General features: G+C 41.0%; 2 protein-coding genes across 6 annotated transcripts in view; one reads left to right on the forward strand and one right to left on the reverse strand.

Moving 5' to 3' along the window:
• Positions 1-1291: 1291 nt before the first annotated feature.
• Positions 1292-15917, reverse strand: LOC108249491 (synaptopodin 2-like protein). Its single transcript, XM_017438922.3, has 5 exons — positions 15759-15917; positions 11482-11633; positions 11079-11378; positions 10322-10704; positions 1292-4857 (listed from the first exon to the last, which is right to left on the reverse strand). The coding sequence occupies exons 1-5, from the start codon at positions 15858-15860 to the stop codon at positions 2243-2245; spliced, it is 3552 nt and encodes a 1183-aa protein (XP_017294411.1). The 5' UTR covers positions 15861-15917; the 3' UTR covers positions 1292-2242.
• A 1451-nt stretch (positions 15918-17368) lies between these two features.
• sec24c (SEC24 homolog C, COPII coat complex component) overlaps positions 17369-24537 on the forward strand; it is a 28709-nt gene continuing 21540 nt past the window's right edge. Inside the window, exons 1-8 of one of the 5 annotated variants that reach the window (XM_017438239.3) lie at positions 17369-17530; positions 19040-19218; positions 19436-19516; positions 19744-19870; positions 20923-21089; positions 21234-21947; positions 22028-22161; positions 23006-23074. In XM_017438239.3, coding sequence (XP_017293728.1) covers positions 19059-19218; positions 19436-19516; positions 19744-19870; positions 20923-21089; positions 21234-21947; positions 22028-22161; positions 23006-23074 — 1452 coding nt within the window. In that variant the 5' untranslated portion in view covers positions 17369-17530; positions 19040-19058. Of the gene's footprint in view, positions 17531-19039; positions 19219-19435; positions 19517-19743; positions 19871-20922; positions 21090-21233; positions 21948-22027; positions 22162-23005; positions 23075-24537 lie in introns of those variants that run through there. The other 4 variants (XM_017438247.3, XM_017438252.3, XM_025010514.1 and 1 more) reach the window with 4 other exon arrangements.

The following is a 24537-nucleotide window of genomic DNA, read 5'->3' on the forward strand; positions in this document are numbered from 1 at the left end:
CATCATCCTAAAATTGAAGAGGTCAATAGGCTTTGATATATTCAGTACATATGTGTGTATAAATTAATCAGGGGATCAAAGTCACATTTACTGCTTTAACACTTGATTAGTTATGACGAAAGTTTATCAAGTCAAGAAACCTGTTATTGTGTAATTAAAAATTTATAAAAAAGGGAAATCTTCCCAAAATTATAATCCATTAATATCAGATCCACATGAGATTCAGAATGACCATTACTTATCCCCAGTCTCCCTCCTTTTATCCCTGACCCAAAACACTCAACCCTGCTGACCCAGAAACATGGTGACAGGATGTACGAGACTCTATGTGCCACTCTATGTCCCACTTCCTCTTTGCTCTCAATCACATTTTGAAAAAGCCATCAGCATTACGAGTTTAGCGTCCCGCCAAATAGAAATTAACAGCTCCAAAAATAGGTGAAATGGCCTACGTGTGTGTGTGTATTTGTGTACTTGTTTTGCTATATTTGTGAAAAACAATCAACAGTTTAGGGGACCAAACACTGAACCCCACAAAGTGGAGGGTTTATTTCAAGGGTTAGAAACCGGTAAATATATGCATTAAGTATTTAATAATAATAATAATAAAATGGATTTTGTTTGCATGTGTTTTCTCTTCTAGCTGCACAGCAGACACTTACCTTTAGACCTGCACAGAACTAAAGTTAGCCCCATCTGTCAACCGATCCTAGTCAAGGGTCAAAGGTTAGATCTCTCTCTGTGGCTATAGGTGGGTTTCACAGCTCCAAGGCCATTAAATGGATGTCATTAAGCTGCTTTGAAATGTAGGTCAACTGTCCTACAAGAACAATGTCAACAGGAGCAACAAACACTGAAGCTTAAATAGCAAAATGTAATTATTAATCTACCCCTTGGGATGCCAGATATTCTGTTCATTTACAGCTAAGATATAGATGAATAAAATAAAAGATGTAGGGATTATTGTAAAAGTGTTGATGACATTCTGCCAGCATAAAACCTGAGATGAAACAAGGGAGGAAGCAATAAATTATAGTGTTTTAAGACGCCTAGATGACAGATCCTGCAGTGCCTCCATGTGGTGAAAGTGTAAACACAATCAAAACCATTTTCTTTATACCTTGGCTACTGCTCTTGAAACTGATTTTTAAACCACTTGGATTTATAAATAATAAAATGCTCAAAAGAAAGAAAAAGAAAAAGGTGAAACTAATGAGTGGGGGAGTGTATTAGTAGTACTGTAGCTCAGTGTAGAAGTGGGTGGTGACATAGGGAGAAACAGAATGACAGCTGAGGTGAGTCATGTCTATTTTTATTCAACCCCATGTTTCTGTGGAAAAGAATCACAGCTAAACAGACACGTTATACACATCTCATGTTTCATATCATCAAATCAGAAACCAAGTCTGCAGTAAAACCCTTTCACTTAAAATTACCTGCCAAAAACAAAGCACACTCAAAAATCAATTTCACCCAACTCAAACGCTTTAAAACAACTATAGGAGTGAATTATTGTTAGTAAATCAACTTGTTTAACATGTTAGGAACAGATAGCTACAGGTAGAAAATCACAGATCATAAAAATATGCCAAATGTTCACTAATGAAGCACATCAAATATCTTTTCTGTGTTGCTTCGTCTCTGCTTCCTGTTTAACTTTCCTCATATCTTATTACCTCTCTTGAAGCATTCTTCTCATAACACCTCCTCTAGTCCTCTGTTTTATGATTAAACTTTACCTTTCGAATAATATTTACAGAGCGTTATTTCATATTCTTTTTGCACAATCAGTCTATTACCGATATTCCTTTCTTAGACATTTCTTAGATTACCATTCGAAAGTTCTGCCCTCAGACATCATGTTCCCTTTAAATAATGTTCAACCAAATAAGTAGGATATAAAGGGTAAACAAGATTAAACACTAAAATCTGCTACATGTGAGGCTAATGCAATCAGATCTTGTGACAAAATGTGGATGATATAAACTCTTTGCTATAATATTAATAGTAATTTTAATATTTATGGACTATGACCTTTCCAAAGTGTATCTCCCTTTCTCATTGATCAGTGGGATAGGCGCCAGCCCCCCCCCCATAACTCTAAAATGAATTAAACACTAACAGAAAATGAGTGATAATAATACTGCTAATAAAAGGTCATTCGATATGAAAACTTAGCTAATAACACAGGGATGTTTACTTCCACAGAGCCTTAAATTGTTCCATCCTGATGAAGCTCTGTTCAGTGCATAGTAGATCCTGGACGCCATACAGAAGGCTGCAGACCCAGGTTAGAGGTGCTGAACCGAGGCCTGGGAACCCTGGTGGGTTGGGAGCTGCTGGATCCCTGCTGGGAGGAACTGGTGGGACCCAGAGGACTTAGATCTGGGGCACTTTTAAAATGCTTGTTGGCCTGCGGAGCAGCTGAGGACTGAGGTTGGGAAAATGTAGGAGGCTGGATTGAGTTTGGAACCGGTGGAGAGGAGAAGGTAGGAAGCTGAGGGAGTGGGGCAGTGGGGGCAGGAGGTACTGGAGGAGACAGGGGGGGGGAGGCCCACTGAGGCTGGTAAGGCTGGGGTGAGGGATGTTGGTTTTGGAAGGGGGTGCCACTAATAGCAGGTGGAGAAAGTATGGCATCAGAGTACCTCAGTGGTTCCCCAAGTGTGGTAGCGGAACGGGGTACAATTACTTTGGGTGTGGGCCCCGTGGCTGTTGGAGGGGGTGTTGAGAATCGCTTTACCTCATAAACCCTCGCTGTCTTCTGAGGACCACCTCTCTGCTGACTATGGTTGGAGGTGTCCTGGGGGACCCCACCTCCATAGCTGAAGAGGGAGGAGTGAAGCTGGTAGGGCTGGTGATTCATTATGTCCACAGGCTTGATGCCTCCTTTCTGCCCTTTGGATCTTGTTGTCCCAGACTTTTTCACTTCAGGTTTTTTCTGAGCCTTTGGGGGGCAGGAAGGAGAGAGAAGGGGGTTGTAGTTAATAGGGGGTGGAGCACGGATGCTAGATGAGTACTTCCAGGTGGCAGGGAGGGAAGGTGTGGGTGAGGGCTCCCTGGTTTGAGCAGGTGAATAAGGTGCTGCAGCAACCGATGGAGATCGCTCCACAACATATCGATCCATCCGGTTCTGCCTGCGAGCAAACAGCTGACCTCCTTTTCCTGCAAGCTGTAGCACCTGGGGAGCCTGGGGTTTAGGAGCAACAGGTGGCGGCCTGGGTCCTCGCTGAGCCTGCATGAAGTTACAGGCCTCTGCTCCAAGCCTTAGCCAGTCCTCTTCAGGCCCTGATTCATGACCAGCCTCCCCACTGGGAGCAGCAGTTTCAACACATGAATTTTTCCCAAAGTGGTCATCCATGTTCTGAACCATCGACAGCAAGTCTGGGTTCGGAGAAACATCCTTGCTTTTGAGCGCAGTGAACATTGGCTTCTTGTTGCTACGACAACGAGCATCATTCAGAATGCCGGTGCGAGCAGCTGGGACCGAAATGCGCTGCTCGCGTGTGGCCAGTGAATCATTACCAGGTGCCTGGGCAGGCGATGCCGAAGTCGCCGTCATGTCATTGTACGAGTGGGCAGGTGGAGACACACAGGGTTGGTTGGAAGGAGGAGTAGAGAATGAGACCTGAGTCACACCTGAAGAGGGATTTGCTGGGGAAATGTGAGGAGCTGAAATGCAGGTGGAAGGAGATGAATGAGGAACAGAAGGAAAATGGTATGGTGGAGGAGAAAAGGCTTGAACAGGAGGCAAGATTGGGGTTGAGGGAGAAGCATGCACTGCAGGTGATGGATTTGTTGAAGGAGGCTGAGAGAAAGATGTTGAAGACAGAGAGGAGGGAGGTGAAAGGGCTGATGGGGGTGAGTTAACAGAGGGGGAAGTGTTGCTGTTGTTATTTCTTGGAGGGATATACAGAGAAGTGCTAGACACCGCTCTCCTTGCATCTGGGACCGGCAGATGTTGAATAGGCGAGATTGTCACCATGGAGACTGCTGCCACAGGTTGTGGTGCCATGGTTAGGGGTGTGGGTTTGGGCTGGGGAGGGCGAAACATCACAGAGGTTACAGACGCACGAGGAGTCGAGCCAGGGGTGAAGGGGCGGGCGGTGCGGTTTAGAACGCTAGGATTCGGATTAAAGGGGGAGTTATTGTGCATGTCTGTACCTGAGCTTGGACTAAAATCCCTGTTAGCAGTATTATTGGGGTTGCTATGGGGCCCATTCTGAGCTTGAGGAGGTGTGTCATAGGTTGGACTCAGGACAACACTTCCCCGACTTACAGCAACTGAACCCCCATTGGTTAGAGCCACAGCTGGAGGAGCCATGTGATTTTTGATTGTCTGCTTCTTGATGTTCCTCTCCACTCTTGAGCCGTGATTGGCTGAGCTCTCCAACCCAGAGATTTCCAACCCTAGGTTTTGATTGTCAAAAGTCTCAAGTCCTGGGGTTAGATAGGTTGAGATGTCCACTTCTGTGCTACGATTCGGTGTTGTTGGAGTAGTTGGTGTGGCTGATGGGCAGGCAGAGCTTCTCTTCTCCAGCAAATCAAGATAACCAGAATCCCACGTAGCGTCAAAGGATCCTGAGAATCCCTCTTCCTCTACTTCTGAGCCACTTAGGATTGAACTTCCTCCTTCCTCCTCTGTCTCTCCACCTGTCTCTGGCTCCCTTTCTTTGTCTCCTTCAGCTTTGCCAAAACAAGTTAGTGTGTACTTCTTGGCTCTCTGCCTGCGTTTTTTGAACATAAGCACCCCTTTCGAATTGGGGTTGGGAGCATCAGTCAGCAAAGACGCTATAGAGCGGCATTTAGAGCGAGCCTCTTTCACCTGTTTCTCCACCACGCTCTCCCCACGCTGCAACTCTGCAAGACAGGAAGAAACAAAAAGAGCAAGAGACCAAAATAAATGTGCTGAAATGAGCAGAAACACAGGAGAGGGGCGGTAATAGGAGTTCTGATTAATACAAAACAAGGAACAGGCAACAAATAATGGAAGCAACTGCTGGTAGTGGCTGATTTCTACGATATTATCACAGCAAGGAGCAGCAAGGAGCATTACCAGTGACAGACAGGGGAGTGTGTTGTGGATTTAGAACAAAGAATTCCTGCTGCTTTTCAAAGTTGAGTCACACTTTCTAGGAAGGTTGGATCACAGTGTTTTGTCCTTCCCAAAGCCTGTTTTTATTCTTCTATTTGTGAGGACAAACAGAAAAAGATTTTACATTTTAAACTGTAGACTTCCATTAAGGACAAAAGCTAGTTAGAGTACAATTAGAGACATAACTAAAGGAGAATCTGAGACAGAAATGATGGATTTACAGTTGTCTTTGTGCCCTTCGTAATATGTGTTTGTATCTTTCCTTGTCTCACTTTTATATACTCACATCATAACTATAAACAGATGCAGCCTCTCCACACACAATATTATTTTATACAACCTTTAGAAAGTGGACAAAGTTAAATAAAATTGAGTGGAAACAGAAAATTATGCAATGTAGTTCAAGAACTTTCGTGCCAGATTTTTAGACAAAGAACATTTTATGTTGAGAAATGACAGAATTGTAGCTGTTTTAGTTAAACTTTAAAAATGAGGTAATGCCCAACGTCACGCTAAGAGTATGTGTTGTAAATGACTCTCAGCCACTACAACATCAAATCGTAGCTCAATATCTGTAATACTCAACTGAGTTATCATTCATCCAATGATTACTTTATGAAAGTTTTATTAAAAGTTGTCCAGTAATTTGTGAAATTTGTGAAACAGTCAAAAAGAGTTGTCTTCAACAGTTTATGAGTTTATAAATCAACTGCAACCACCACATTTTAGCATAATATTTGTAAAATTGACTAAATTACATCCATTTTAGTGTTTTTAAAATCAGTCGGCTGTCATCTTATTAGGTTGGCTCAAAATGTTATTTAGTTGTAGAGTTTAGATTATTTCCTGAAAGTTTCATTGAAATCTGTCAAGTGGTTCTTGAGATATTTTGCTAACAAATAGCTGATGGCAAGATCTTTGGCAATCTATTAGTGCTCAGAATATGTTGGGGACGAGCAAAAACATCACCGTCCACCTTCACCTTTGAGCGGCGGTCGATAAATCTCGGTCTTAGTATCAAGTCTGATTTGTAAGAAACAAAGTTTGGTTAAATCTGTGGAAGAACTGACAGCTAACTCTCTAAAAAACATGATTCAGTAAGACATTTAGAGACCTATGATGTCTCATTTGCAGCGACTGGTTTTGCTGTAAGTTAAGTGTTTATACAGAAAAAAAGAAATGCAGTGGTGATGTTACTGTGGTGCTGATTTACATGTATTCACTAAAAAACAAAAATATCGGACATAAATGTATCCAATATTTGATGTTTGGTGGATTTTTACTTTAAAATTTAGACGGTGTCTAAGGGAATATTTTTGACACTCTCTTCAAATGGTGACAAATAATAACCGAAACCACCAACACAAAAATTAACTCTCAGCTGTGCTTACATGTATTTTTACATAAAGTACTACATTGAAATTAAATCTGCTTCATCTGAAATTCTTCTATAGTCAAAACCATGTTTAAAACAAGTTATTTAAGAGAATAATGTATCTTACCTGCATATACTGTGTGTCCACTTTTGTCTAAAAGTGAAGGAGGTGTGAGGTCTTTCATCTCACCACTGTGAGTGTTTGGGTGTCCTTAACCTCCCTCAGACCCTCCCACACACACCCTAACGGAGTCCAGATCTGCTCTGAGTGGAGACCTGTTTAGTGTCCGTCTGTCTGCTCCGCTCTCAGAGCACGGCCCATGTAAAGACCTTTGTCTGTTTTCAGCAACCCAAACGGACACATGATGTCAACCCCCTATTCCTGTCTGACAGGCATCAAACACCTGTCCGCTCTCTGTCCCAAACACACACACACACACAGACGGGGAGACCCATCACCACATATTTAACCAGCAGTCTCACTGAGTGTGTGTAAACATGTGTGTGTTCTTGTATTCACCAAGCCCGTCATAGGTTACACTGGGAGGTGAGTCCATGATGTACCAGTTGTTGTTCCTCACAAAGACACAGAATGTTAGCCAACAATCCAAAGCTGAAGTCACACTGTGTGTGTGTGTGTGTGTGTTTGTAACACGAGAAAGGGCAGATCCCCGGATGCCACTGCCATCGTTTTTGTCCTATAGTAAAGCCCTCGCCCTACGTTAAAGTTATTCAGGTCTTTGGGCTCGTGAGCGTGATGACAGATCATTCATTACAGCAGCATTCACTCCACTGAAAACTGAACTCGGTCAGTGCATAGTTATTCAGTTTAATCAGCTATCATCTCTGTTGAAATGATGATTTAACCAAACAAAGTAAACAAAACTGTCACAGTTAAAGAAGCAGTTCAGAATTTGGGGACATATGATCATTTTCTATCTAAATAGGAGCTGAATTAGAAGTAATTTGGGAAAGTTTGTAGGAGACAAACTTTTTTGTTTATCAGTTAAAGGCTTAGCATTCCTTGAAGAAATACATGACACCCGCTACCTTTAACCAGAGTTTTAGACTAAGATCATCTTCTGATCAGGCAGGACAGAGTTATAGCTATTTTTTTCAAACCTTGTAAATGTAAACACCAACTTTAGCTCAGTAGCTGTAAAACTGACTGAATTAGTCATTTTTGTGTTGGCTAAAGTTGATTACCTGTGATGGTCATCCTGAACTGGAGAGACTCCAAAAGTTTAACAGTTATAGATGATCAATAATTACTTTTTTTATTAGTTTTATTAAAATCCATCCAACTATCCATGAGATATTTTGCTGACAGACATAGTTGACAATGAGTTTTTTAAACAGATTTTGTGTGATCAGGTCAGTGTTCAATGTGTGTGTTGTTAAAAACTCTCAGCTACTGCCACACCAAATTAAGCTCAGTATCTTCAAAATTATCTGATTTATAGACGTTTTTGTGTTTGCTTAGCTGTGGTGGCCATCTTTAACAAAGTTGTTTCCAAAAGTTATCAGTTGAGGATGCACACACGGTGATTATTTTCTGAGTTTCATTAAAATCACGGGCATGGGCAAAAACATTATTGCCTTTGGCGACAAAAATAATTATAACGTTGGGTACAAAGCAGCATCTTTTGGTGTTTAAGACTTTGTTTGACGTTTCTTTAGTTAACTACTTGTGATTTGTATGTTGTGAGATAGAAAACATTAAAGTAGAATGAAAAACAAACACAATCCTGTTAGGTTTTCTTATTTTCTGCCTTCATATTTATCGATGCCAGCCTTTATGTTCATCTCACAAACTCTTGTCTTTCTTTTTATGAAATTAAGTTTATTGTTTAAACTGTTAAATGTCAGAGTTTTATTACTTCTCAACTTCAGGATGGTTCAATAAGTCGAACCAGCAAAGCCTCCGCTTTTCAAACTGTTTTTCTTTTTAATTTAATAAAATAAATGAACTATTCAGTGAAGTGACAAACCAGTTATAGATTTTTCTGAACACACCACTTATGTCCCACACACATATATATATTTTTCATCTGGTCTGTAAATCAGGATTGTGTCCAGTCTGTCAATCAAAAGCTTCAACAACTATAAAAACAGCTACTGAGGCAAATGCTCTGAATACTGACAGAAGAGACTGACTGCTGTTTCTTGAGACACAGGAAAAGAAGAAGGGGAGGAGATGAAACCTCTGCTGGCATCTTGTGTATCTAAGCACAGCTTGGAAATTCAGATACATTAGTAACAAGAAGTGACCACTAGAGGGGGATCTAGCAAAACATTTAGGACAAAACAGCAGGTTTAACTTGGTCTCTTTGGAGTTTCTCTCAGTAACTCCATCATATGTGCTTTAGCTTCAGCAGATGTCTTCATGGGGAACAAAAAAAGTGCGTTCTTGTGCCACATGAAACTTTCCTCTAAGAGGAAGCATTTGAACAAAACAAGAGTAGTTTTAGCTAATAATACAATTCGTATAACTATAACAGGTAATTTGAGTAAACTAACAATCTGTAAGTCAGTCAGTGATGTATAACCTAATAGACCATTTAAACATAAATAGACTTTTCTCTAAGAGGAAGCATTTAAACAGATAACAGAACGGTTGACATAACGATAATTATAGCAAGTCTTTAGTATACTACGGCACAAAGCCGTTCAGTGATCTATAAATTAATGGGAGTATTTTAAAGTCTATTTTTTAACTTGGATAAAAACTTTCATCTAAGAGGAAATATGTGAGGTTAATACAGTGATAACAGGTCTTAATAAACCATTTGAATATGAATAAGTTGTTATCTTAGAGAAACATTAATAAGACAAATCTATTTGATAAGGGTAGACTAGAAGAAGCAGAGAAGAGAGAGAGAAAAAAACCACCAAACACTTTAAATGAATGTCCATTTTAGGTTAGTTTTAAGTGTGAGTGCGAGTGGATTGTTTTAATCCCTAAATTAACCAGAGACGGTATATTGATGGACCTCTGGCATGATCCCAGAGGCTGAAGCCAGAACGAGACTAACCTTCCCGGATGGTTTTAGGTCCTGCTCCCTCCACATAAACGATAGTAAAATAAAATAATAAAAACACACCTTGGATATTTTTTTTTCAGGTGTTGACTCTTGATTCATATATAGTTCTTACCTTGTTGCAGTATGTTCAAATATAAATTTTTCTAACATGTTAACTGTAATTAGTTATGTCATGACTGAATGAAAGGTTGCCTGACGCCATGATTGGGTGCGGCGGAGTAGGCGGGACTTAAAGCCTCACATCGCAAGTGCACAGACTCTGGTTCCAAAACACCAGCATGGCAGCTCCCTTAAAACAGGATCTTGTGGCTTTAATTCCCAACAAACAGAGAAGGTGGGGACACTTGGTTTATCAATAAAAATGAGTATGAAATTTACAAGCTCACAGCCTGATTGAAAAAATTTGTTGTTTGTCTTTGTTTCAACCAAGGCCAGGTTTATGCATACTGACATGAATGTTTTCAACAGGGCAAAATTCTTTTTGGTTATTAAGGCCCATCTGTTTTATTTATTTCAGTCCGTAAACCATGGGAAATGGCACTGGAAAGGGATGTGAGTAAACTTTAGGGCTGAATCCCACATGGCTGCAAAGTATGCTAAAATATCTGGTGAGAGGCACATCAAGTGATGCATAAAGGACACTGTAATGAAGAGAGAGGTTATTCGTCAATTTACTTTTTACTCACTGCCATTCAGCCTCTCTATTTGATATTTAGGAATTGAAATGGATGAGGAAAAACACATGAATTAAATGTCAAATTAAAAGAGATCCACAATCAGGCACATTTTGATCAAGAACTAAATACTCACTGGCTTGTCGAGCTTTGTCCATGTAGGTGGTGGAGAGTTCATCTCCTACAGGGGTCTGCTGTGGTCCCACCATGGGGACCAGATGATTACCGGAGCACAACTTCAGCACCTCTTTTACTCGTTCCGGGGAGACTAAAGGAGGGCAGGCCGGTGAAGTGCTGCCCCCCACCTCCTGGAAACCGCTGTCTCCTTCTCCTTCTGCGTCCACCGGGCTCTGATCAGGGGTCGGGGTGAGTGTGTGAGGGGTGAGAGTGTGTGGGGTGTGTGCCGGAGTGGTCCACTCTGTTTGGTGGGGCAGGTAGACGAGTTCTCTGCGAGGGACACCAGGAACACACTGATTGTCCCACTGCAGGGTAACTCCTGCGTCTGTAGCACTCTCATATCTGAGAGTAATGATGAAACACAACAAGTACGATCGGTTTTAATGGGGGAACTTGAAATTCAAAGTTTATCATCTTGATTTAGGTCAGGGGTCAGGGGTCACCAAATTTGCAGCTTTAGGGATTTATACACAGCACTTGTTTTTACATAGCATATGTACAATTTTTGAAAATTGTAGCTTTTGCTACTTTAAACTAGCATTTTGCTGTTTGTACTTTGTAGCTACTGTTTCTCAGTTTATGCTTCTTTTGCAAATTTCAGAAAAGTCATTCAGCACTCGGCATTCACACTGAACCTGGGCCTCCATTTGGGGATCACTGGTTTAGGTAAAGATCTTGAATTTTTTTCAGGAGACTTCGGGGTCTCCAGTTCTTACCCGCTCATCTCCGATGTTTCTTCTTCTTGGTTGTCGTGGCGCGCAGGTGGACGTGCATGAGGAGAAGTGCGGTGGTGCCGGCGCTGGTGCACGTGTGAATGCGTGTCTGCGTCACTGTCTGTTTCTCCGTAATATGCCTCACTGTCTGGGGGGGACATGACACCCCTGAGTAACTCGATAGGAGAGAGAAAGGAGGAGCTGTTGTTTAAGAGGGCCACAGGAGGAGACAGGACCCTCGTAAAGGACTGAGGTGATGTAGAGCGACCCGAGCAAGAAGAGGTGTGAAATCCAGCTGAGGTCCTAGAAACAAATAAATAACAAGCTGCTAAACTGTAAAATATGCAGCAATTAGTATAGCATGAATACATGGTCAAAGATCACATCATGAGCTTTATGGTCTGACCTTTTAACCTTCAGGTTCAGAGTGCCACTCTCTTTATCTAATAGGTTCATGGCCTGACCGTGACTGAGCTCTGCACACATGTGGTCGCCAATAGCAACCAGCTCATCGTGCTCCTTCAGCCCAGCTCGGCATGCTTTGCTGTGCCTGCGTACCTGAACAGAGGAAAGAGGGGCCCTTTTTTAAGTGCACGAATAAAGCAAGTACTAACTCTGTTTTTCATTGTCTCAACTTTACCTGCTCTTAGTTACCATTATGTATCAGCAGTTCTTATCAGAAAAATGAAAGCGGATGATAATGTTTTTGCCCATCTGTGACTGTGTATATGTGTCTTTTACCATCTCATGAATCAACAGATGTTTTTTATTGATTTTTGCAGAAAATAATCATTAGATGTACATCTACAAATGATAAACTTTTGAAGTCAATCCATTTCAAGATGGCTGCCACAGCTAATTGACATTAGCCTACAAAAAAAATGGCTATAAATTGGTAAATTTTACAGATAATGAGCGTTTGGTGTAGTAATAGCTGAGAGTTGCATACTTTGATACAGATCACATAAGATCTCCACATGTCACATCCAACTATGGGTAGCTTTATTTTCAAGATTTGACCAAAATGGTTATTATTTTTCGAAATCTTATTCTGAAACTCTGGCATGAAAGACGATGAGCACTGTGTATTATTTCAGGGAATACTAGGCCTTTAATCTTCCTCAGCTTAGAACTTCTCTGATCTTCTAAAAGAGACAAATCCCGGCTTTCAGTTTTATAGACTGGGTTTGTGACGGCAGCTGCTGCAGGAGGTCGATGATGTCATGGGACCCTTCAGGAAGCATGTTAGCCTGGGTGGGGGTGTATAGATGAGATGGTGTGCATTCTTGTCACAGTTGGAGCTAAAAGTAGAAGATAAGGCCGTTCCATCTGCTCCCTCTCTCTCACACACACACACACACACATACAAATACACACCTTATCCCTGCTGAAGGTAAAAATGTTGAGTGTCTTCAAGCACCTTTAGCCAGTATCAGAAGACTAATTCTTGGCCCTGATACCTCTCTTCACGTTCACACCACCAGAGGAAGTACAAGCTATCTTTCTTATTCTGTCCCTCTGAGAGGCTAATACAACTACACACTCATATTTATACACAGATAAAAGATGGGGCTTGAACAGCTGCATCCCCAGTCAGGAACAGGGGTGCATGTCTGTCACTCACCACATGTCCCCTTCACATTCCCAAAATAAAACCTCGCACCAAATTCAACCACATTCCTAGACAGACAGAGGGCGACAGACTCTACTGTGATGGGAAACACAAAATATAAAGGCCTACATCAATCCAGTGATTACTTTTTGAGAGTTTATTCAAATCTGTTCTGTGATTCATGAGATATTTTGCTAATGGTACAGATAAACAAACACACACAGATACCCAGCTAAAAACAAGTACACAACACTGAGATGAAATGCTTTACGAGAAAAGGAAACATGTAAAGTGTGTGTGTCTGTATGTCTGTATCTTTGAGTGTGAATACGAGGTCGACCTTTTTCCATGCTCGGCTTCCAGCTCCTCTTAAACGAGCTATTCTGATCCTCTCGTTTACACTCCAGGCTTATCTGAGGTATGCCCAAACGCACACAAGCCAACATAAGAAACGCACAAGAAGAGGAACACACTGATCAAACACCTGGATGAACAGAAACCCTTGGTGCCAGAGCTTCTTGGCTTCAATTTGAGTGACCTTTGACTTTTTAACATTGGTGTGAGCGAGTTCACATTCCTGCTTTTGAGAATAGTTTTGTCTATTTCAGAGAACATGCTGGACAGTCAACAAATATAGACATGCATATATTTACAATCAGAATCAGCGTGTCGTCCATGACTCGATTTCACAAGTGCAATTTGCATCACCATAATTACATGACAGATTGTGCTATCGGAAAAATTCCAACCGTTTCTGAAAACTGAAAAGTACAGCCAGTTATTATGTTATTATGGTAATTACACTTGTTTTGTTGCAGGAAGCCCCACACACACGATGCAATGAGGAGTAGAGACAAAAAACAGCAACAGAGGGACAAAATGAAGCAAAGAGCAGCAAATAACAAAGTTCCAAATATTCTGAAACAAATAGTCAAAAGCGCTTACTCACGAGACATTTTATGGCCTTTTTTACAGTTAAAATAGGCAGAAAAAAACAAACAAACACAAGAGTCATTGCATGAGTTATTTTCAAGTTTTGACCAAATGAGACATGGGACAATCTTAGTTTATAACTCTGAAAGGTGGCAGGTGATGTGCTTTCCTTCAAGGACTGCTAGGCCTTTAATATGAAGCTGTTCTCAAACAAAGTGGAGGGTTGGTTCCACAGACAACCCAGAGATATTTAAGGCGATTTTTGGGGGTATGTCCAACGAGAAGAAGGCACATCGCAAGGCTATGCCAATATCTGTATGGAAGAGCTTAAAAGGTCGTGCAAACATGGAGGTCCCTGATGATCACCCTGGTGGACCTCCAGTTGCTGGTTCTCATGAGGCTTCAGACGTTCTGGACCCCAAAGCTAACAAGGTCAGCAGGTATAATATAGACAAGGTGAATTGTGGTGCTCTGGAAAGGCCTATTCGCTTATTACTTGTTCAAAGATTATTCTTACTGTTAAACACTGTTAAACCGTGTTTCAGTACATGGCTGTTCATTATAAAAGTTAAAAGTTCAATAATTGGAGAAAATCCAAAAAGTGTTAAGTCTATCTCAGTTCATATTTAGTGTTTAAATTTGAAAAATCTGAAACAAGTGCAACCAGAAAGGTTCAAACGTGAAGAATATACACCTTTTCATTTTGAGTTTTGCTAACCTGTTTTTAGAGAACCCCCTATTTAAATCCTGCTAAAGCTCTCAGAATTCAGGGCTGGAATTGGACTCAAGATGAACCCTGAGACCTGCGCTCATGCTGTTCCCAGACCCAGAAATAACAGATGACTGTTAAATTGAACTGGACTGCAGACAACAACTGCTGCGTGAAACTGGACGAAGAATACTTCAGGTCAAAGCTACTCGAATGATAAGAAAAAAGCTGCATTTTTTTCACTTTTCTGATACAGAAGATTCATTTGAAGTAATCTTTGAATTTTCCCCTTCAAATTGAAAGAACCAACCTGTTTTTTGTTTTGTTTTTTAAAGTCACTACTAACTAAATTAACAGTACAGCTTACTGTTTAAGGAATACATATTACTTGACACCTTCCATGCCAAAATTTTAAACTAAGAACATCTTGTGTCGAAAAATGAAGTTACAGCTTTTTTGGTGAAATGTGCAATCTCACACAATATTGTAAAATCTTGCATAATCTGTTAGTACCTTGAGTATGTGTTGAGAATGTCTCTGAGCAACTACCACATTAATTTTTAGCTCAAAATCTGTAAAAATCAATTGAGTTATAGACATTTATAACAAAGGACTTTTAGACCAAATTATATTGGACTGACTCCAAAGGTTATTCAAATGTAAATGTGCATCCAATGATTACTTTATGAGAATTTCACTAAGCTGTCCAGTGATTCATGGGATATTTTGCTGACAGACAGACAAGGTGGATATCAATAGTTATAGCAAAAATTGAAGCAGATTTCCCACATAGTGTAGTGTTTGGAGTATGTGTTGGGGATGACTCTCAGCTACGTCCAATTTTAGCTGAATATCTGTAAAACGGACAAATTTATAGCCATTTTTGTGTTTTCTAAAGTCCATTAATTGTGGTGGCCATGTTGAATTGTGTTGACTTCAAAAGTTAATGAGTTCTATATTCATATTTAATGATTACTTTCTCTGAGTTTCACTAAAATCTGTCCAATGGTTCATGAAATATTTTGCTAACAGACAAGCAGGATTTACCTCTTACAGTTAATGCCAAAGTTTTAAACACAAATCTGATGCAAACTGTTAGCACTCTGGGTATATAATAGTGGTGAGATGAATTTTTAGACGAATATCTGTAGAATTGACTGAGTTATTGCCATTTTTGTGTTTGCTAAACTCCATTAGCTGTGGCTGCCATATTGACTTCAAAAGTAAATCAGTTGTAGATGTACATCCAATGATTTCTTTCTGAGAGTTTCATTCATCCGCCCAGGGGTTCCTGAGATATTTGGCTGACAACACAGTCAAACAAACACTTACAGTAATGGGTAAAAGATGTTTGCCTGCAGGCTAAATCACAAAAGTGACCATGACTGCCCCAAATCACAAGTAACAGCTGCTTTAAATGCTACTGTACCTTTGCCACCTGTAGAGGCTTTTGATGCTCTGCTCCTCCTTGCAGTCTGAAACCCCATGGAGCTCCTCCTGAGATGGAGACCACGATCTCCTCTGCCACCATCCCTTTGCTCCTGGTGCACTGATTGTGTGTGAGACTTTCTCCTCCTCTATAGTTCCTCGCACTCTGCGGAAGAGTCTCTCATTACTTTCTAGGGTCCACCCATGAGGAGACAGAGGGTGGCTGGCTTTCATCTGCCTCCACTGGAATGCAGCGTCACGGGAGGTGTGTGTGTGTGTGTTCAACACTTGCCATGTCAGTCTCAAGCACCCCATACAGGAGGGATGCTTCCTGATATACACTCCAGAAATAACCATACCCCCCCCTCTCTCTCTCTCTCTCTCTTTGACCCCCTCAACACAGGGTGCCTGCTGGGGATCAGTGGCACAGATTTTTTTTAGTATTTTAGATTTTCTTTTAGTATTTCTCTCATATTATCAAGTCATTGGAAAAACAAATTTGTCAATTTAGTCACCTTTCATGGGTGATTTTATGTTTTTGTAGTCATTCCATTTTGATCTTTGGCTCATTGTTTGCCCTATTTCTTCATTCGTTTTGTTTCTTTATGGTTCTTTTGTAGCTGTGTTCGCTTTTATTTGTGCATTGTCACTTTTTTCGTTGCATATTTGTGAACCATGCTGGCAAAATGAGCCAGAATGAGGACAGGCTGCAGTGCAAAACAAAAAAGTGAAAGTATTGATTTGTGTCGCAACTGAGATTTGCATCAAAATGAGCCCATAAGGACACAATCTAGCAATCCTGCTAACTAAAATAGCTTATATTCTTCCTAATCTGCCTTTAAAATGAGGTTTTCTAACATGTATGTCTTCAGAAATAATCTTTTAAATTCAATTTTTTTTTTAAATTTCATTTGAAATTGACAATTTTTCTCTTTTGGCTGCAGTAGCTTGGAAATCTCTTAATGTAATGTTTGGTGTCATTGGTGATTCATCATTTTAAAGAAAGGGCTGGAATTCTAAATGAGATATGACATGTGAGTGTGCATAACATGTATTATTTATAGTCATATTGCATGTCTTTAATATGTCCTAAAATCATATATTCTTTATTTGAAGAATTAAGGGGCCTCTTGAAATTACTTCAATTTCTGATTATGTAAATTTTAAAAAGAACCTGAAGAAATCAATAATAAATAATGAAATAATTTTAAATTTATGAAATGGGTAGATTTATATTTGTAGTGAAGATTGTTATTGTTTGTTTTTGAGTTATTGTTAAATAAATGAAAGTTTGTATTGTAATGTTTGTGGCGTGGACCCCAGGAAGAATATTCTCCACTTATGTAGAAACTAATGGGGATCCTTAAATAAACAAATAAACAAGGGGCCAGAGTTCTTGTCCTGTCTATTTTTTTCATTTAATGGTTAGTTTGAGAAGTCTCAAATTTTACACACAGTATTAAGAGGTTGCTATAACTTGAACTAGTATCAAAATACATTTATTAAAAGCTAAAGTAAAAAGCTGAAGTCTACTGAGCTGCAGTGCTTGAGCTTCTTCCTGCGAAGGAGGCGGGGCGTAAGGCGGAAGTCGCTGTGCGTTGTCCGGATGTGGACGTGGCACAGCGCTGCAGCAGTTCCGCTGAATGTCCGCTTCTGAAAAAGGGATTAGTGAGCAACACCCCGGGACGACGTCGCCTTCTGAGTTTGTTGGCTTTTGGGCTTCACTGTTTGCCACGAACGAAGGATAGCCTTACAGTTTGCCCTTCTTCGAAGGTAAGTTTCGAACAGAAGGCGGCTCCGTGTGTGACATCCATGTCCGGCTTTACGTAGGGGGGTTATCGCGTTTCTCTGCTAATGCTAGCTTAGCTGATGCTAACAGCTCCCTGCTGGAGGTTACAGGCTAGCCGGTCGATTAGCATTTCCTAGCTCCAGCTGTACGGCTGTTATCCATCGTGATTCAAGTCGGCCTGTTGCTAACATTAGCATGCGAAGTTAGCAGCCATGTTTTGAAGACCTGCATGCGCTAACCCAATCTTTAGCCTCAGTTTTTAGCTTTCTGATATGTTATGCTACCGTTAGCTGGCTAGTCAGCTAATTTTAATGCGGCACTCTGCTACTCTCTGAAGCTTTTCCTCGGTTTTGCTGCAGTCACCGTCAGCCCTTGTGCGTAGTAATTTCTATTGGAGTCTTTAAAGGTTTGGCTATAACCCTAAATTGTGGCACTGAAACAGAAGAAAGTACATGTTTGTCGTTTTAGCAGGCCTGACATACTAAATGGCTGTGCGACTCTAGTGATTGTATTTCCCATTATGGCCCCTTCTCTGTTGAATTATTCAAACACCCTGCTCGTTTAGCCAATGTTTGTTAGATGACACTCATGTTAAGGTCAGACAAGTATCTAGATACCACGTTTATAATAAACAGCACAGCTGGTTCACATCTTTTAGCAGCTGACATAACTAACTAGAAGTTACCATTTGAGGTTTTGTCACTGTTAAGACTTAAAGACTGTAGTTAAGGAACAGCACAGGATCCAGTATTTAACGCCACCTTTAGACTTGAGAAAGTTTCTGCGAGTATGTTGGATCTGCCTTAATATTTATGAGATTATTTAGTTTCAGCTTGGTTGCCCGAGGCCTGGTAGAGTATCTTTGTTGCACCCTAAAGAAATTATTGTTTCTAATCCTCGGAAAACTTAAAATTTACGGGCTGTTGAATCTGTGGGTGTGGCCGTGTCAAACATAAAAAGCTAAAAAGTTACTGTCATTAAACCAGGAAATGTTAAAGTCAGAGGAGAGTGATTTGAGTCTGACAGGAGGTTAAAAATCTGTGTTGTCTAACTTTTTGGTTTCTTAGTTTAGATTCAAGATGCATGTAAAGTCTGCCCTGACAGGGTCACGTTTTTCACTCTTTGGTTTTCTTCATTTGTTAAAGAGGAAGATTTATCTTATAGGATTAAAAGATATAAACTGGAGAAGTCAAGAGGTTGGTGGGAATTACTTTTTTGGGTATCAGTTGTTTGTTGCCCTCCCTTTTTTATATCGCTCTTATCACAAGCAGAGATTTATGGATAAATTTGCTTTCACTTAATGAAAGACTGTCAGTCCCTTCAGGCTCAAGACAACCCAACGGCCTCGATCTTTATAGAGTCTGCGTTTCAGGGACTTTCATGTTTTACACATGCTGTTATCATTTTCTTTACTCCTTGTTGTCAGGTTAAACACACTTGGTTTAAAATGAGAAAGCTAATTGGTTGTCTTGTTGTGACACGATTTCATCCAGATTTAGGGATGAACTGAGGATGAATGTAAACCAGCACACTCCAATGGCCTCTCCATACGGCCAGCCCCAGCCTGGTTACGGCCAGCCCGGCTATCCTCCTCTGGATGGGGGCTACCCGGCCCCGTATGCGCCCTACAATGGCCCTGCTTCAGCCTATCAGCCTGGAGTTCCACCACAAGGTAAACAGCAGCTTCTGTATGAGTGAAGTGCTTAGCAGTCTTAAAGCTTGAACTTCAGTGTGTTCTACCTGCTTTTCACCTTGTGAGCGTACATGTGTGAGGAAAACCCTGAGCCTACTAATCCTAATCTCAGCTGCCCTGTCATTACTTCATTTACCTTCACTCATTACTCTGAATCTTTGTATTTGCCCCTTTCCCTCCTTTTCTTGTATTTCAGGTTACTCTCCTTTTACAAGCTTTCCCTCTAAGGCTGTGGCAGCCAACCCAGTCTCTGACCTCTCCTCTCCTCTTGACTTAGGTAACTGGCTCTGTTCATCTTCTCGCTCATGTCTCTCTTCAAATATCCTGAAATCATCCTCTTTGTATCGGCAGACGACTTGCTGCCATGTCATTTTCTTTTTCTAAAGAATAAGATCTTCTAAGTCTATTAAATTTGGTGAATTTATATTAGAACAATTCTTGATTCTTTGTACCTGATATTGTTTTACAAGTATGTGATAGTAACCGTGCAATCTTTTTTTTTAGGTCCTGCCAGAGGTCCTCCCACCTCTGCACCCCCTCCAGTCTCAGCTCCTCAACAGTATAATCAGTACAGCCACAGTCTAGGGGATGTGCAAAATGGCCCCCCACCAATGACACAGGCTCCACCCAGGTAACCTGAAGCCTTCATGGTTGAAATGTGCAGCATCTTTTGTAAACACCCCAGATAAATGCAAGACTGTCACCTATTTAGCTGGGAAGAAAAGTGTACTTTAAAAAAAATTTAAAACAAAAAAAATATGATAAAGAAAACAAGAGATCCAGTCATTTTTCTGTGTGTGAAAGCTTGAGATCCTAAATCAGGTGAGAATCAGCCACATTAGCTCATTGTTCTGACTGGTATTGTTCCAGGAAAATCTAACATTCCCAAGGTAGTTTTAGAAGAATAATTATAGATGTTAATTGTAGTTGTGGTGTTATTCTGCATCGTTTCAACCAGTTAAGTCTGGATCTATGTCCAGATGGCTGCTGGTTATTGCTATTTTAAAAGTAAAGCTGAATTAATCACTAAAGATCCTGCGTCAGTCAGCCTTGTGAGCTTTTTGAGCGCAGTCACAGAACAGTGAGGGTACATAGCAGATAATTTTTCACTAATGTTTAGGACTTTTCGATTCAATCCAGTTTATTTATATAGCGCCAAGTTACAGCAAAAGTCATCTCAGAGCACTATACAAAAACATTCACATATAATATAAAAGCTAATTAGTAAAAGTTATCTATCTAAGGAAGCCAGCAGATTGTGTTGAGTCTTCACTTCGTAATAGTCTGCCATCCTGAGCAAACTGCGACGAAATAAAAGAAAGGAAAGTCTTAAGCCTAGTCCTAAAAGTAGACAGAGTTTCAGCCTCACAGACAGAAACTGGAAGTTGGTTCTACAAGAGAGGAGCCGGATAATGGAAAGCTCTGCCTCCCATTCTACTTTCGGAAACTCTAGGAACCATCAGTTACAGTTTGGGTTTTCCTTTTATGCAACTATCATATCAGTTCTCCAAGTCTAAGAGCTTTATTCCACGAATGTATACATGCAAAATGCTCTTTGAAGACTTGTTTATCTGCATATACTGCCAAGAAATTATTCTCATAGGGTAATCCAGCTGGGGAGAGCTGGTTTCTCATATTCTGTGCTGCGAATACTGAGCTTTCTTGACTTTTGTGGGTTTGCAGGCCTGCTGGGTCTCAGCCATACAACCAGGGAGCTGCGAACCTGACAGGGGCTCACCCTTCCTATCCACAACACTACGGGCCTCCGCCCACAATGGAGCAGGTCACTAACCAAATGACTCGGATGCAGGTCACATCTGGACCGCCGACACCTGCGGGGCCAGGATATGGTAAATTTGAATGGATTTGAGCTCAAATTCTATAGATGACATTATAGACACAAGCCCAGCTCTCCCACTTGAAAAGATTTCATTGGGTTTAAATGTTTTATTTTACTGTAGGACACACATTTACACTGTCTTCTCTCTTTACAGCTCCACCTCAGAGCTCACAACCTCCCATCAGTACCTCCTATCAGGCTGCACCTCAGCCCTCCTACACCCAAGCCCCCCCTCCCGTATCTTCTACTCCTACCCAGCCACCATCTTCAGGTGGTCCTGCTGCTCCTCAGCAGTACTTCGCAGGCCCACCACCTCCCTCTCAGCAGCAGTTCGCCTCTTCTCTCCCCCCTACCTCTCAACAGCAGTTCACCTCTTCTGTTCCACCACCTCCTTCTCAACAAACTTTTCCTCCCTCCTCCTTTTCGGGTCCCATCCCTCCACCGAGCCGAGCCCCTGCTCCCCCAGCGTCCCAGTCACAGCAACCTTTCCCCACTCCTCAGCCTCCTTTCTCTTCAGCACCTCCACCCGTTAATCAGTCTGGCTTCGCAGCCGGCCCACCTGCCCAAAGCTCCTTCCCACCTCAGCCGCCTCCTCCTTCCTCTCAGCCAGGCTCTTTTCCTCCTCCTGGTCCTCCTCCCACCTCTGCTCCCTCTGGCCAGTACCCCACCCCCATGCCACACCAACAGCAGCCCCCCACAACACAGCCATCCCCGTATCACCCAGGACCCCCTCCACTTAGAGCTCAGATGCCTCCCACCTCCAACCACCTGCCTCCAGGGCCACAGGGCCCATCATGTCCACCGGGCCCTCTCGGGCCCCTGCAGCAGCCTCCCTCTCCACAGACAGGATACCCTCCTCAACAGAATGGTGAGGACATGACCATTTAGTGAAAATGAAAGAGATAACAGTTTGTATTATATCATACCAGGCTGTTTTGTCTTCTCCAGGTGCATTTGGGCAGGTAAGAAGCCCTCAGCCTGGTTATGCAGGTCCTTATCCGGGACAACCAAACTATGGAGCTCCTGCACCAGCTCCTGCTCCTGCACAGAAAAGACTTGACCCAGACAGCATTCCCAGCCCGGTGAGCACACTAAATGCATATATAGTTTCATAAAAATGTTGCTGACCTCTCCATCACTTTCTGTTTTAGCTCAGGTTGTGGTGGTGTTGTACTGCGCTTTATTGTATCGTGTTAATAAAGAGGGAGACAATACTTTTTAGCTCAGTACAACAAAACAAAGTTTTTGTATTGGTAAAAATATGTTCTTAAAACGTCCATGTTTCTGAATATTTCATTATGTTTCATAATCCTAAATCTTTTGTTTTTTTGACAAATGTCATGTTTCTGTAACCATAGATTTATAACTATGGGTACTAATATTAGTTTACTTTTGCATTCTACTTTAAAGTTTTATAAGAACAAAAATATCTGTGAGAGACTAAGCTTTATAACTATTTGTGTGATTTTGGGATAACTGTTACAAACTGTTTCATGCTGCATTCAGTCAGACTTTCTTGCCATCAAGAAAATGATAATCTAAAGAGTTTTATTTGCCCAGATTTGTTATTAAATTCGGCACTAATGGCATATATGTTTTTGTGATTATCTTGATACTGCCAAGCTCTATAACTTCAAAAAATCTAACATTTCCATCTGGCTTTAAGTTTCTGATCCTTATATGTGGAGATGTTCAGCATGGTTGTTTGTTTTTGTTTTAAGCTTAACTGTCTGATGCTACAGAATCACTAACCAGTAACAAATACTAAAAAAAAACAGTTTTTATGTTAACAATCCTGCTTGAATCTCAGCACAGTCTTGCTGTGTTTTTTTTTTTTATTATTATTAGTCTTACCTTTTCACTCTTTGTATTTATTTATTTTGTCCTGTTTTGCACAATTTGCCGGACAAACTTTTGAATGTAAAGCAAGCGTCTGACATGCCGGCTGTGCAGAAATCAAGACATAGAATAGATCCAGATGCTATTCCCAGCCCAGTAAGTTTCTTGTGTCTCTGTCTCTTCCCCTTTTCCTTTCTTGTCCCCTCTTCGCTGCTTGATTGCACTAACTGCTCGCCCTCCTCCTGTTCTTTCCTCCCAACCCCTCATAGTTTGCAATAGTCACAGTAGCTTTTTCTGAGACTGCCTGTTCAAACTGGAATTGATGCACTTTTATTGCACATTGCCTTTTGTTTAAGTACATAAATAGAATTAGGGATCAAAGTTGAAGCTCCTCTAAATCAGCAGTGGAAATAGTCAGAGCTAAAGCACATACCGGCTTTGTTTACACACACAGCAATACACTAATATTAACCTCATTAAAACCTTATGGCAATTAAGGCACTACCATGTTGACAAAATAATAATGCAATAATCAAACTAAACTGTGCACCGAACTGACAACATCTGGAGAGACAATTCTGCTTTATCCCGCTTGCTTGTGCCTTAGGTCCACTTATTTTAGGCAACTTTAAATTTTTGTTTAGATTTATAACCCAGTTGTTTGCTTTGGGCTTGTTTTCAGTAACTTAATGTCTTATTTCTTTCACAAGAATCAGCAACACTAGCTTCAGCAGAGTCAGCGCTGAGGGGGGTGACTGCAGGTACACAGCTTGTACCTTCTCAGTGCAAGGGAAAGTAATAGTTTGTTTTAAGAAATATGGGTTTTATCAAGTATTTAGATGAGTTCAAAGATTGCAGTAGTGAAAATGGACATAACATGGGCCTGACTCATTACTCAGACTTTAGGTTAAAACAGTAATGTAAATTAAATATCTTGTTTAAACACAAAATTGAAATATTATTTCCTCTGTTTTGTCAATATGAACAAGCAAAATCAAAGAGGATATTTAAAGGAGGCCTTTTTTTCCCTTTTTGCTCTGATATAACATGAGTTGTGTAAAAGAGGCTGCTGTTAAAAACATGTTCCTCTAAAAAACAGACCAGTGTTTCTTAACGCTGCATGCAAATGTGCTAAAAATCAACTTTTACCCTTTTAGTCATTGATACTTTTTGGTGTCTGGTGTGGTCTGAAAGTTATTTCTATTGGCATCAAAACCAAAACACAACACAATTAAGTGGTTAGAGGTTTAATAAGGAGTGTTGAAGCTGTATTTTGTACGTTAAACCTGAAATTATCACCTTCGCATGGTGAATTTAGCAACAGAACTGTCATTGGGGATGGGCAACAGCCAGCCTGGCTCCATGCAACGAGACACAAACCTGGATATTAGTATCCCCGGTGGTCCTTAAGGAATATGTTCCCTTTCAGTCAATTCACTCGGTACAACATATGTACTATGGGATTTCACGCTCCCGCGTGTCCTGGCTGAAGACACCTTTAATCACGCCTTTAGGCAAATGACGTGATGACGTGATGACGACAAGTGACAGGCCCCGCCTGCACTATGTAACCGTCCGTCATCACAGTCATTCCTCAGTTCTTACGCTCTTCACCTCGC

The sequence above is a fragment of the Kryptolebias marmoratus genome, linkage group LG17 (genome assembly GCF_001649575.2).
Source record: "Kryptolebias marmoratus isolate JLee-2015 linkage group LG17, ASM164957v2, whole genome shotgun sequence".
Lineage (NCBI taxonomy): Eukaryota > Metazoa > Chordata > Actinopteri > Cyprinodontiformes > Rivulidae > Kryptolebias > Kryptolebias marmoratus.